Source organism: Melospiza georgiana, chromosome 3 (assembly GCF_028018845.1).
Source record: "Melospiza georgiana isolate bMelGeo1 chromosome 3, bMelGeo1.pri, whole genome shotgun sequence".
Classification (NCBI taxonomy): Eukaryota; Metazoa; Chordata; class Aves; order Passeriformes; family Passerellidae; genus Melospiza; species Melospiza georgiana.
This window is the reverse complement of record NC_080432.1, coordinates 16,554,749-16,568,799: the sequence shown is the minus strand read 5'-3', so window position 1 is coordinate 16,568,799 and position 14,051 is coordinate 16,554,749. Positions and strand designations below refer to the sequence as shown.

At 47.0% G+C, this 14,051-nt stretch overlaps 1 protein-coding gene across 1 annotated transcript in view; it reads left to right on the top strand.

Annotated features, from left to right (window-relative positions):
- Positions 1 to 2,957: 2,957 nt before the first annotated feature.
- The window catches only part of ACSS1 (acyl-CoA synthetase short chain family member 1), a 33,503-nt gene continuing 22,409 nt past the window's right edge, over positions 2,958 to 14,051 (top strand). Inside the window, exons 1-2 of the mRNA XM_058019459.1 lie at positions 2,958 to 3,252; positions 6,788 to 6,884. Coding sequence (XP_057875442.1) covers positions 2,958 to 3,252; positions 6,788 to 6,884 — 392 coding nt within the window. The remainder of the gene's footprint in view (positions 3,253 to 6,787; positions 6,885 to 14,051) is intronic.

Sequence of the window (14,051 nt, the reverse complement as noted above, 5' to 3'; positions counted from 1 at the left end):
ATTTATTATTTTATGATACTATATTATATAAAAGGATACCAAACTAAACTATACTAAAGACTACAGAAAGGATCCTTACAGAAGGCTAAAAGATAATAATGAAAACTCATTACTCCCTCCAGAGTTTCGACGCAGCTTGCCTTGATTGGTCAATGAGTCAAAACAATTCACATGAAACCAATGAAACAATTTACCAACAACCTGTTGGTAAACAATGTCCAAACACATTCCAAAGCAGCAAAACACAGGAGAAGCAAATCAGATAATTATTGTTTTCCTTTTTCTCTGAGGCTTCTCAGCTTCCCAGGAGAAGAATCCTGGGCAAGGGGATTTTTTCAGAAAATATGACTGTGACACTGACAGGAATCAGAGATAAGGCCAATAAGTAACTGCTGGTAGCAATTAGGAATAGGAGTAGAGAGATGTGGAAATTTGGGGGGGTTTGGGTTTTTTAAGGCTTTTTTTCCTTACAGTTCCAGCACCAGCCTTTCCTGGCACACTCAAAATACTTAAAAATGAGAATTGCTGTGACACCCCTTGGTTCTCAAAAAGTCACCAGCCTGATGTGCCAGCCTTCACTCCCTCGTTCAGAAAGTCGTGGGTAGAACAAGTAGGCATTGCAAAATCTCAGGGACTCTTTTCCTCTCTCCTCGTCTCTTTTTGAGGCAAGAAAGGAGTTTTGGGCTTGTGCTTGGGTTCAGCAACCCATCTCCCTGGGGTGATCAGGCTTTGGGTTGTGTTGCTGCTGGCCATGGTTTTCTCTGAGGAAAAAGGCAGCCAAAATTGGAGAGCAGGGGATGTTATGGTGAATCATGAGCAAAACAGAACTTGCTGGTAGAAGAGGGAAATCAGCCTTGGTGGAAGAAAACCAGAGAAGGGTTCCCAGATTTCAAAGGCTGCAAATGAAGCAGGTAAGCTTTAACACCATTTATTCAAATTCATACTTGGGGGTTTTTTTTGTTTTGTTTTTGTGGTTTTTTTGGTTTTGGTTTTTTTTTTTTTTTTTTTTTTTTTTTGGCAACTCGTTTGTTTGTTTTGTGAAATAGCATTCCTCTGAAATCCTGAAAGGGGTAGGATTTGCGTATGAGTCATCTTTGCTAGGAAACTTTTGAGCAATCCTTGGGCAAACCAAGCGAAGGCTGAAGTGCTCTCCGTGCCCCTGTCTGGCACCAGGTGGCACACGTGCTGCTGCTTGCAATTTGGGGCTTGGCAAACCGAAAGTGACAGGCAAAACACAAGCAACATCGAACTACAGCAGGCGTGTACTAAGGCCAACCTTACAAGGAAATTCAAATTGTATTTATTCTTGCTTTTTGCCTATAAAACACAGTAGAAAAGTTCAGCAGTGTCCGAAAGTCTCACACAAAAATCACAAAAAAGTGCCTGGTGATATATTTAGGACAGAAAACCACCATTTGTTTCTACCACTGCCAGAAGAAGCTTCATAGCATATAGAGTTAAGTTTTTAAATCTTGAACGTGAAATGTGTTTTGCCTGCCCAAACCCTGGGGGTGAGTTGAGTTGACGTTCAGGTAGTTTGGCACTTCTTAAGGATGCCCAGACCACTCTGAGCTTTCAGACTCTGTGCTGGGAGGCTGGAGCAAGCTATCTAAAATAATTTGTGCCAGAAAAGAGCGTGTTTCTGCTACAGACAAGGACTAAGCTCTGTGCTACCTGCTGTAAAACCTTGCTACTCGTTTTTGAGGGTTGGCACCATGAAGTTGGGGTGAAATCTTAGATTAATATGCAAGAAGAAGTGTTGTGATACCAAAGCCAGGAATTCCACGTTAAGGATAGTGCTGGCAGGGCTGCCAACTAAAAAATGGATGTGTGCCCTGCTTAGAGACACCACCTCATTTTGAGCAGAGGGGAACAGGGTTTTGACCACTGTGTGTAGGGTGGTGTAGGAGGGCACAATGTGTTTGCCACCTACCCAGGAGCACAAGTACTGTGTGTGCACGAGGAGTGTGTGCTCAGTGTCCGCGCCCGTGGTGCTGGACACCAGCTGTAGATAGGACAGCGCATGTGTGTGCTGAGAGCTGCTTTTTATGTCAAAGTGCCTGGCTGTACCTGGCTGTATCCTCACCCCTGCTGTGGCGGTGAGGATGTGAACAGGGGCGCAGCCCTGCCCGCACATCCTTGCAGATGATATCCCCACAGGGCAAAGGGCTGGCTCTCTCCCTCTGGGTGTAGGTGTATCTCTCGGGGTGCTCCCGGGCGCGGGGTGTCCCCGAGGCTGCGGGATGTCCCGAGGGTGCGGGGTGTCCCCAGGTGCCGGGCGCTCCCGAGGCTGCTGGGTGTCCCTGTTTGCAGGGTGCTCCCGGGGGTGTGTGTGGGGTGTCCCTGAGTGCCGGGTGTCCCTGTTTTCAGGGTGCTCCCGGGGGTGTGTGTGGGGTGTCCCTGAGTGCCGGGTGTCCCTGTTTGCAGGGTGCTCCCGGGGGTGTGTCTGGGGTGTCCCTGAGTGCTGGGTGTCCCTGTTTGCAGGGTGCTCCCAGGGGTGTGTCTGGGGTGTCCCTGAGTGCCGGGTGTCCCTGGTTGTGGGGTGCTCCCAGGGGTGTGTGTGGGGTGTCCCTGAGTGCCGGGTGTCCCTGTTTGCAGGGTGCTCCCGGGGGTGTGTGTGGGGTGTCCCTGAGTGCCGGGTGTCCCTGGTTGCGGGGCGCTCCCGGGGGTGTGTGTGGGGTGTCCCTGAGTGCCGGGTGTCCCTGTTTGCAGGGTGCTCCCAGGGGTGTGTGTGGGGTGTCCCTGAGTGCCGGGTGTCCCTGGTTGCGGGGCGCTCCCGGGGGTGTGTGCGGGGTGCGGCGCTCCCGTTGCCGCCCCGCCGGGGCAGCCCCTCCCCGCAGGCGGTCTCTCTCTCTCTCTCTCTCTCTCTCTCTCTCTGTATTTATCTCTCGCCCGTTCGGTCGTTCCCCTCGCTCTCCCGGTCCGGGCGGGCGCGGCGGGGACAGCGCTGTGTCCCCATGGCGCTGGCGGCCGCCCGAGCGCGGACTCTGCGCGCCCTCAGCCGCCCGCGCCCCCCGGTGCCGGTGCCGGTGCCGTCCCGGAGCCGCTGCAGCCCGGCGGGGGCTCCCGGGGCGCTGCCGCCCGGCGGGTACCGGGCCTGGCGGGAGCGGGCGGCCCGCGACCCCGCCGGGTTCTGGGCGGACGTGGCGCGGGGCTGGCTGCGCTGGGACAGTCCCTTCCACACGGCCTGGCAGCCCGGCGACACCGCCGGCTCCGCCCGCTGGTTCCTCGGCGGCCGCCTCAACGTCTCGGGTAAGGGGTCCCGGCCGCGCAGCCCCCGCCGCGCTGGACGGGAGGCGTCCCCTCCCTGCGGGGAGAAGTTTCGCCAGCGCCCGTCTTTGGGGGTGAAAATGAGGATTTCGGTTGGGCGGCGCTGAGGGGAAACAAGCCAGGAATTGCGAAATGCTGTTAGCGGGGAGAAAATCCGAAGCCGGGATAACCCTGGCTAAGCCTCTTGGCCGGGTGCTGCCTCGCCCTTCGACCTGCGGGATGCCCAGTCTGGGCTCTGCCCGGCCCCGTGGTGGCTCAGCATGATCCACAGGTGGGGAACGGTCCCGGGCTTTTATGGCAGAAGCTGCAGGGATGTTTTTTGTTTGTTTGGTTTTTTGTTGTTGTTGTTTTTTTGGTTTTTTTTTTGTTGTTGTTGTTGTTTTTAAACAAGGATCTCGGTATTTTCCTCCAATGTCACCACTCAACATGAAACAAGAGTAAAATTTCCCTGCCTGCCTTTGAGTTTTATCCATGCCATGTCTTGCCCTGAAGGCTCTTGTGTCCTCTGGCTGTGCTTCATCCGCTGGGAGCGAGCTCCATCTCTATCCAGGGTACCACGCAGTGGTGATGGCTTTTAATAGGGATGAACATTTCTGACCTTCATTTCCCGTATCTCGTTCAGTAGTGCGGTAACTGTAACATCTCTGGCCACTTTTTTTTACAACCAAAAGAGAAAACCCTCCTCAGGTCTTTCAGAGAGCATAAGAGAGTGTTTCCTCCCAGGGAATGATGCCCAGCAGTGGATCCCAAGCTTTTGGAGATGTGTGTGCAGCCCTGTGCCCAGCACCCAGCAATCAGAGGATTTTAGCCAGAGTTTTGTTGGCATTAATTCCTGTTGAAAGGAAGATCTTGTCTGAGCACAGCCTATCAGGGATCTGTTTCTTTCCTCTCTAGAGTGGGATCAACACTTTCTTCTGGATCCTGTGTCAGATCTTTGATATCCAGATATTGCTTGGCCTTGGGTCTGGTTCCTCAGCAGGCAGAAAATGCCACTCAGGTTTTGGGTTTTTTGCATACGCAAAAGAAAATAGACTTTTGAAACAGATGCACAGAATGAAACAGGTTTGCTGTTGCTGGTTTTGTTTTCAAGCGTGATGAAGGCAGTGTGGGGAGCACAGGAAGTGGGTTTTTTTCAGTACTTTGCCACAGCCAAGTTTTTCTGTTAGGAGACTCTGGTTTTGTCCTTTCACCTCTTGATTTGAACACTGCCTGTGCAGAAACATGGGAGCAATTCAGGTCCCTGATCCAGAACATCCTGTGTGCACGTCTCCCAGCACAGCTGAACCATGAGCAACTGAGTCATCTGATGCTCTTTGCTTGGGGGCCCTTGCAGAAGGATTTTGGGGAACTCTGAGCTTCAGAGCTTCTGGGTTTCTTGCACTGTGACTCATGGCCAGGAGAATAACCTGGCAAACTACTGCATTTCCCACCAGGACACATTCTCAGGAGCTTGTCTTACTGAGATTTAATTGTTTCTGAGCAGTCAAGGAAGCAAGAAAATGTATGGAGAAACCACTAGGGTGTAGTAGTAAGGGGAAGGTCACTAAATTCTATTTTGTAAAATGAGCAAAAGGCTCATGTAAGCCTAAGATCAGGAAGGAAATAATAGCACTTGGCTCTGGTTCACCTGTTCGTTCTCACTGAGCACAGGGCTAAATCTCCCACTTGGCTCAGCCAAGAAATTCCCTCTGAAGGCCAGTCTGAGGAAGCAAAGTTGTTTGGGCAATGAATTCCATTTTGTGCTTCAGTGTAGGGTGAAGCTGTGAGGAGCTTGGAGGTGGGAGCTGCTGCCTGTTGTGGACCCAGCCCACAGCAATGGACACAGGCAGAGGAAACCAGTGTACAACTGCTTAAAAAATTCCCCACCAGAGCTCTTGTCTGTGACCATGGTCACAGGGGCTCTTGAGTGAGGGAAGAGATGAGAATGTTGGCTCCATGTTCAGAAGGCTTGATTTATTTTTTTATTATATATATATAAAACATTATAACTATACTAAAAAGAAATAGAAAGTAAAAGGTTTCCTCAGAAGCTAGCTAAGCTAAGAATAAAATAGAAAGAATGATAACAAAGGCAGCTCTCTCTGACTCTGTCTGAGATAGCTCAGTCCTTGATTGGCCATTAATTATAAACATTCAAGATGGCCCAATCAAGAATCCACCTGTTGCATTCCACAGCAGCAGATAACCATTGTTTACATTCTTTTTCTGGGGCCTCAGCTTCCAAGAAGGGAAAATCCCAAAGAAAGGATTTTTAGTGAAAAAGATGTCTGCGACACTTGTCCTCTTGTATCTTATTAGGATGGCTTAAGAAATGGCTTTGTCTTATTTTTATAGTACTGCTGCAGGGTTTTGCATTAAAAATAAAAGACTTTAAACAGCTGAAAAATGGTTTTAAAATTTTTTGATACCAATACTTGGTCTTGCAGTGAAATGTGTTAAATTCTGAGGAATTTCTTTCTCTGTGCACCTTTAGGGGCTCATTCCCACCCCGTGTGATGGCGTGATCACAGAGCAGCCAAAGCTACCACAGCACACAGCTTTTTAAAATTTATCTGGGAAAATGAAATCCTTTCCCATTAGCATTCATATTTCCAGGAAATATGATCTGAAATCCAGCAGTTTTCAAAAGGGGTTTTCTCTGTGTTATACAGCAGTGTCCCTGACTAGTTGCATATTGAAATAAAGTAACTGCCTTTGAAATATTGCAATGCAATAAGTGTCATATAGGCTTGGAATTAATATTTAACAAGGATCTTCTCTAAATATCAGGCAATTTGCTAGTGGACATGCAGGCAGGTTTCTTTTCTTTGGATACTATAGATTTCTTCAGGTTGGGTGCCCTCCCTAAGTCCTCCATTTCAAGTTGCTGAGGGGGAGAGATGCACCTTTAAAAGGGAATTTTGTACCTTTAAGTTTTAGGAGGTGGAATACATAGCCTGAGACACATTAATCTTTCCCATGGGTCTGAAAATTTGTAGATGTCTGAACTCTGAGTTTACCCCAGATCCCACAGTTTTAGACATTTTCAGTTAGCTGAGGTTCAGCTCTTTGTTATACCCTGGGACAAAAATGTTTCACATGAGCTTTAATTAGAAAATGCAAATGGTGCAATGCTAAATATGCCAGCTGGGGGAGACTGTCCGAGTTCTGTAGTGAAATGCTGCTCTGGGGAGCAAAAACATCAAAAGGGTGTCTTGCCTTTGTGCTGCTGGGAGCAGGGGAAGGATTTGGGCTGGCTGAATTGAGCCATGAATTCAGCCCATGTCTGGATTTGCCATGGCCTCTCATGGGTATCCATCTCTAAGGCCACTGTGCCAATTAAATGTAGAATTTGTTGTATAGCTTTACTGGAGCTGCAAATGCTCCCAGTTCCTCTGTTACACATTAGTGTGTGTCTAGCAACCCAAAAACTGATGTTTCATCTTCTATTTTCTTGCTGTTGCACTTGACCAAGCTAGGTTTACAAAGCACCTTTCCTCTGTTCAGGCTTTGTTTAAACCTTTGGGTTTTTTTACAGTAAATTGCTTGGATCAGCACGTCGAAAAGTCTCCAAACAGAGTGGCTTTGATTTGGGAGAGAGATGAACCTGGCACTGCAGTGCATGTCACATACAGGTATGGCACCTTCTCACTATGCCTGGCAGTGTGGGGAACACAGAAAATGGGATTTTTTTCACCTGTTAGTTTCCTTTTTGCTTGCTGGAGATACACATGGTAAAATTTCTGTGATTAACTTCTGGTTTCAGCAGAGTAGAAAACGTCTTGGTGCAAACATCTTGAGTTGATGGTCAACAGCTTGATGCTGAGCCCTGACTGGAGGGGATTTTAAGCTCTTCACGTTTCTCTTTCCCATCCTCAGTGCAGTTTGGAGCAACCTTGGGGCTGCTCTGAGTGGCACTGACTTGTGATTGATGCTACAGATTGCAGGGTTTGTTAGAACATGGCAGGTTTAAGCATATTTCTTCTTGCTATGTGCCCTCATTTAGGAGACAGTCCTGCCTTTTTTTACATCATCTCTGTTTCAAGTGAGATTTAAATGTTTCCCAGACTTGTGCGTTCCTCAGTGCATGTTTTTGAATCTCAGGGAGCCAGATGTTTGTTCTGTTGGATCAGAAAGCAGAGGAGATGAAGAATGTCCCTGGCATCAGACCTTTACAGAATGTTTGCTGGAGCTTGTTGGAATTCCTAGAGCTCCTTGGGTCTGAATAGGTTCTAGTGGTCTGATTCATCTCCAAAATTTATGAAAGCTCCTGGAAACATTATTCATTCGAGTGAGGAAAGTGGTCAGCAGGGAGGAGTGGGAGTGAAAATAACTTTGAGAGGTTAGTGCTTCATGCAACAGAAATAAACACTGTCTGATCTAAATCTGTGAGAGGAGTGCATTGGTTTTAATCACGGTATTGTTGTTTGGCAGGGTGTTTAGGCCTGTTATGACATAAATATGTGATAATGAGCTGGGCAGCTTGGCTAAGTGCTTTTGCATTTTGCCATTCTGGTGGTAAACGTGGAGATGGAACCTGAGGTTTTTCCTTGAGTTTATGTATGTTTTTCTCCCAGGTTTGTGCACTTTTACCTCTCTCTCTATGCCTCAGGCATGAGCACTAGGGGTAGGCAAGAGGTGACAATTGTGCTCAGATCAACCTGATAAGAGAAGCAGCCCAACAGACAGCACAGCCTCATCCAAGGCGACTCTAACCTTCCCCTCAGTCTGATACTTGAAATGTACTGTGCTGCTGCAGACACTCAAACATCTTATCTGCAATCTCTGGAGATAAGGGACAGCTTTTTTGAACTGCAACAGGACTGGTTTTTTTCCCTGGCCATGCCCAAGCTGGGCATTTGGAATGAAGTATTTTTTCAACCTGTGGAATTGTGATTGCTGTGACATGAAGACAAGTAACCCATATCTAAAAACTGAACCCTTCTTTGTGCAGCCTTACACAGACACAGTAACTGGTACCAGAAAGGAGAAAGATGTATTGGCAATCTCTGTTTTCAAACTTCTGCCTGTATTTGAGAGCCATTTTTCTGTTTCTGCCTGATACTCTGGGTCAGGTGTGACTGCATTTGAGTTTCTCAAGAGACTTTGGTCCTACCTCGTGGTAAGACAGGTCACTCAGTTCTCTCTTATCTCATTAAGGCAGGAATAGCTTTGTTGAAAACAGCAATACCCTATGAGTATTTTGCCTTTTCTGTGGTCTTTGGGCTGCATTTTTACAGGTTTTAAATGGGTCAGGAAGGCTCAGTTGAAAGCCTTTTGCATTAGTGCCTTATTTGAGCTGGAAATTTTGTGAGGGAAAGCCCATCAGGGAAGGAGGTGGCCCAGGAGCTGGGGTGCTGGTGGTCCTTGGTGAGCCTTCTGCAGCACATCAGCCTCAGTGGAAAGGGGGAATGAGAGGGATGCTGGACATGTCTTGGCAGAAGAGAGATGCCCCTTTCCTTAGGATCTGGATGCTCTGTTAATGGCACAGCAGCCTCAGAGCGCGAAAAACGCCAATCACTTGTTTGTTAAAATTTTAAAAGTTTAATCGTAATAAAATGGTTATAAAAATAGTAATACAATTAAAGTAATAATAATTTGGACAAATTGAATTAGGGCAATATGAGACAATAACTACAAAGAGTTACAGACATCTGGGTACATTTTTCAGGGCAGCATGAGCCCAAAAAAGGACCCACATTAACAGAGGATTAACCCTTAAAAGCAACAGCCTGTTGCATATTCATACACCTCATCCATGATGCATAAATTCCATTCAAACACAGGATTCTGTCTGGTCAGTGTCAGCTTCTTCCTCTGAATCCTGATAGTGCCTTCGAGGTGGGAAGAAGTTCGTTTCTTCTGATAAGAGGGCGATAAATTCTTTTTCTCTGAAAGATTTAGGTGTCCTGTGGCTGCTATCTCACTGCGAGTCCTTTTTTTAAAAAAAGTATCCTACATAGCATAGTTTCTATTTTAACATTTTTATAACCTAAAACTATATTTAACACACTACTTAAAATAATTAATACAGCATTACTTTCTAACACAACACATATAATATTCACTTTAATATTTGTGAAAAGCCAATCATAAAATACATGCATTTTTCACAAGAGTAAGGGCTTAGCACTCTAGGAAAACAAAGACTTTAATTTGGGCACTCTCTCATGGACCAGCTTTGAGTAAGGTCGTGGATTCAGCTGGGAGAGAGCTGTCCAGGGCCTATGTGCAACATACTGCAAGGCACCAGTTTTCTGCATTTTATGCTTTGCAAAGCTTGCTGCTGTGAGCTGCTTCTCCTCAGAGATAAGCCCTGGGCAACACAAGGAAAGATGCAGCTGCTGGCCTGGTTCTCTGCCTTCTCCTCAGGGGAGTTGTCAGGGACAAGAAAACAGCTGAGTGCTGGCCTTGTTCCCATCACAGCCTGCAAAGGAAGAAGGTGGATGTGCAGAAAAAGGGCTGGAACAGGCTTTCTCCTCCCTGAGGAAGGGAAAAACCTTCACCAGTGGGTTGTGCTCTGTGACAGTGTTCACAGAGGTCTTATGTTGAGGGAAGAGATAAGGATCTGACTCTGTATTTTAGAAGGCTTGATTTATTATTTTATTATATATATTACATTAAAACTATACTAAAAGAATAGAAGAAAAGGTTCTCTTCAGAAGGCTAGCTAAGTTAAGAATAGAAAGGAATGAATAATAAAGGTTTGTGGCTTGGACAGAGAGCAGAGCCAGCTGGGCTGTGATTGGCCATTAATTATAAACATCTAAGATGGGCCAATCAAAGATCCACCTGTTGCATTCCACAGCAGCAGATAATCATTGTTTACATTTTGTTCCTGAGGCCTCTTAGCTTCTCAGGAGGAAAAAATCCTAAGGAAAGGATTTTTCATAAAAGATGTGTGGGACAGTCCTCCATGCTGGCTGGAAACACAGCTGCCCTGAAAGTGCTGTCCCAGCTGGCTCATCCTTGGCAGAAATAAAGCCTCAGTTTGCCTCCACTGTGGGCAAGGAGCTGGTGGGCTGTGCTGTCAGTCAGCCCACATCCCTGTCAGCAAGGTGGGTTGTGTTTGTGCAGCAGAGTCCAAGCGCTGTGTGCTAGGGAAGGAATCCAAACATCTGCTGGTGGGCAAAGATACCCAAAGCCATGGGTGAAACATTTCACTTTTGCACCAGGAGATGGTGGCTGCCCTTACAAGTCCAGTTGTGATTTTGTCCTGTTTCTCTAGCTGATGCAGCTCAGCCTTTCAGGAAAAAAAAAAAAATGTTCACTGGCCGTTTTTGCTTTTTCTTCCCTGTGGGTTTCATTTCTGTCAAGTAGAAATTTAGCTGAGTTTCAAATCATCTCTGGTTTTGAATGAGTAGCCAGGAGACTTATTTTTTACTGCTTTGTAACAACAGGGAATACAACCCTCTTGGGCTTTGGTGGCTGCAGTCAGCAAAGTGGGGACAGATCATGCAAATCAGTTTTTGAGAGGCTCTCTGGCTCTCCAGAGGCTGAGCCACCAAAAGCTCATTGCTGGGACAGTGGCTTAGCAGCACTGTGGTGCTGTGAGCTGGCAGCTGAATTTATTGTCAGAAGGGTCCAGCCAGACCAGGAGTGTTTTGTCCTGCTCTGTGGATGTTGTCAGGGCTTTTGAAACCTTGCAGAGGAATTCCCCAGTGCATTGCTGAGCTGGGTTTTTAAAGGTTCTGTGCCTTCCAGAAGCAGGTGGTGTTGGTGGCCAGAGCTGTTGGGTTGCAGCCTCTGTAAATTCAATGACAGGATGTGTTGAAGACAGCAGCTGAAGTTATGCCAGCCCTCCCCCTGTCTGACATGGGGCTATTTATTCTCTCTGGTGCTCCCTGGATTACCATGGTCTCTGCAGTTTATCCACCTGGGACCCAGTGGATCTGCAGAATCCCATGGCTGTTGTCAGTGGGAGCTGTGGGAAGTGGGCACCAGAACGCATTAGCTAACCTGTTTTTCCAAAGGGTTGCAGCAATCAGTTTATTTCCTAGAACCATAGTTTGGATTAGGCTGAAACTGTTTGAAAATTCAAGTGTCCAGAGTGGGCATCAGAGCACAACTGCCCAGCCTTCCTGCAGATATCCTGAACCCAAGGCAAGGGAAACCCCTTGTTACCTTTTTCAGGTGAGAACGTGAAAAATCCATGATCTGTCTTGGATGGGGAAAGCTGCAAGCCTGGGAAATATTTACTTGTCCACTTTTTCAAAAGAAGGGTGATCACTTTGGTGCAGAAAATGTTGCTGCCAGAGGGAGAATTCAAAATGCAAAATACAAAGTGGGGAGTGAGGAAAGCTAAAGGAACAGAAATCAGGGTCCTAGGTAGGTGGGAGGGAAGTGGTTGGACATCTTCATGAGCAACATGACAGCTATGCCTTTAAAAATGGATTCCTCAGCCTGAGCTAAAATAGATGGAATTGTATTAGAGATCACAGTGAAGACTGTAGCTGGAAGCCATGGTGGTGCTTGCCATTGGCAGCAAAACTCTTTTCCAGAGCTGCCTTTGTAAGTTGAGGTTGCAAGTAAATTTTGCCCAGGCTTGCAGCTTTCCCCATCCAAGACAGCTCATGGATTTTTCACTTTCTCACCTGAAAAAGGTTACAAGGAGTTTCCTCTGCCTTGGGTTTAGGATATCTGCAGGAAGGCTGGGCAGTTGTGCTCTGATGCCCACTTTGGACACTTGGCCTGAATTTTCAAACAGTTTCAGCCTAATCCAAACTATGGTTCCAGGAAATAAACTTGATTGCTGCAAGAAATGGTCAACCCAGCTTTTGTGCCATGACAGCAGAGAACATGGCTTGGGCTGAGGTTCTAAACCAGGTACTGTCAAAGCCTGTATATGGCACTGAATGCATTAACAAAAAGTCTAGAATCATTTTGCAAGAGGCTGCTTCCCAAAGAAGGTCTTGCTGCAATTTTTTGTTTTTATGTAAAAGGACCTGACTTCCTTTGTTTAGAAAGCTGTATGCTGTCTTGCTGTGGCAAAAGGTAAAGTCAGACTTCTTACTGGAGTGCTGTTTGTGCAAAGCATCCCTGAAATGCGTCAGAGAAGGGCCACGTGGTGCTGATGGCTTTTACAGAACTTGTTCCAGACACTGCACTGAGCAGTGGGCTCTGGGAGCTGTGCCTGGGGAGTGATCTGGAGAAATGTGGTCTGTCGGTTCCTGAACAGAGATGTGAGGACAGGGAGAGGAGTGCTGTCTGTTGGATTAAACAGAAGGGCTGGCTGAGCAATGATGTGCTGGCTCTGTTGGAGGGCCAGCCTTGTAGGTCTTGTGCTGTGGTAGCTGAGGAGATGCCTGCAGTGTGAGTGATGGGTCTGGAACACAACAGGCTCAAAGTCTTATCTATGAACAAAATGGAAGCACGCCTTATAGAGAGGGAAACAAAAGTTAATTATTAGTTTTAGCCCTTAACACTCAAATCCTAAATCATACAGAAAGAAATAGGTCCTGTTGGTCACCACTGATCCCCACATTTGTCCAGCAGCAGGTCCACATGTCTCTTTCTGGTCCTTTGTCTGTGTTCATTAATGCCTCTGCCACTGTCCTGGCTTGCTTTGTTCTAAATGCACAGACTGGATCTCTTGCTCTTTCTCCTTAGCAAATGATCTCCCCTTCTGCTTGCTGCTTCTCCCTTTCTCCTCTCTGCTCTGACACTTGACCCACTGGAGCAGTGTTTTCCTGTCCAATTTGTTCTCTTATTTGCTCTCAGCTCTTACAATTTGCTTTTGCAGAGGATCCTCAGATTGTTGTTGCTATGAACTGACCCTGTGGTTTCTGTGTCAGGAGGGGCTGAGCACTTCCCTTGGCTTGCAGCACATTTCCTTCTCCTGCAGTGGCTCTGCTGAGATCCTCCTGCTGTCTGCCCTGCTTGCACAGAGCCTCCAGCACCTTCTGTGGGCTTTGTTCCTCTCTGCTGCTTGTTCCTGCCTCCCTCTGCTGGGTGCAGTGCCCTGCTTTGAGTGGCTGCACTGGGAATTCTCCCAGGGAATGCAGGCAGCAGGTGGATGTGCCATGCTGCCAACACCATCCTGGCCAGCATTCCATGGCACTGCCTCTGTGTCAGGGGTGGGTTTGAGGGTTTCAGTTACTCTTGGCTTGAACTGGAGAGCAAGCCTGACTTGCTGCCACAGGAGCCAAAAGACATCCCTGATGCTCAGGGGTTTGTGGATGTCTTTGTTGGAGTTCTTGGCTTCACCTTTTCCTCACCTTTGTGTCCATTCCTCCATGTGCTGCAGCTCTGAGGGACCTCCGGGGCCTTTCTATCCCAGCATTACAAAGAAGAGGCAGATAGATCCATGGGTAAAGAGTGATCCATGTTGTCTATCACCTTACTTACACAGGCTCATTAAGCCAATATCAAGTTGGGGTTAATCATAAAAAACAATGAGAGCTTCTGCCATTGTGGTCACCAAATCCTGAGTAAGCAAAAGGAACATGAGGAAACATGGAGTTGGTCAGAAAACAAACCTTAGCCAGAGATACTCTGGTATTTCTGTATAGGAGAAAGAGGCTGCAACTCAGAAAGCACTTGAGTATTTTCCATTGAAGATAAGAAGTTTTCCTTTTACTTTCTCACAGCTGTCTCTCTGGGGCTGGTTTCCCTTCATGTGCTTTGTAGTTGAGCACCTTTTGTTTTGCCTCTTTGCTATTTATCCACACTGAAATTTTTCTTTAATGCAGCATCAGATAAATTCCAGACCAGAAAATGTGGCCTTTTAGGACAAACCAATGGTTGGAGGGGAATTCATTATTGCAGAGTTGCTCAGTTCATGAGCTCAGTAAAAGCAAAAT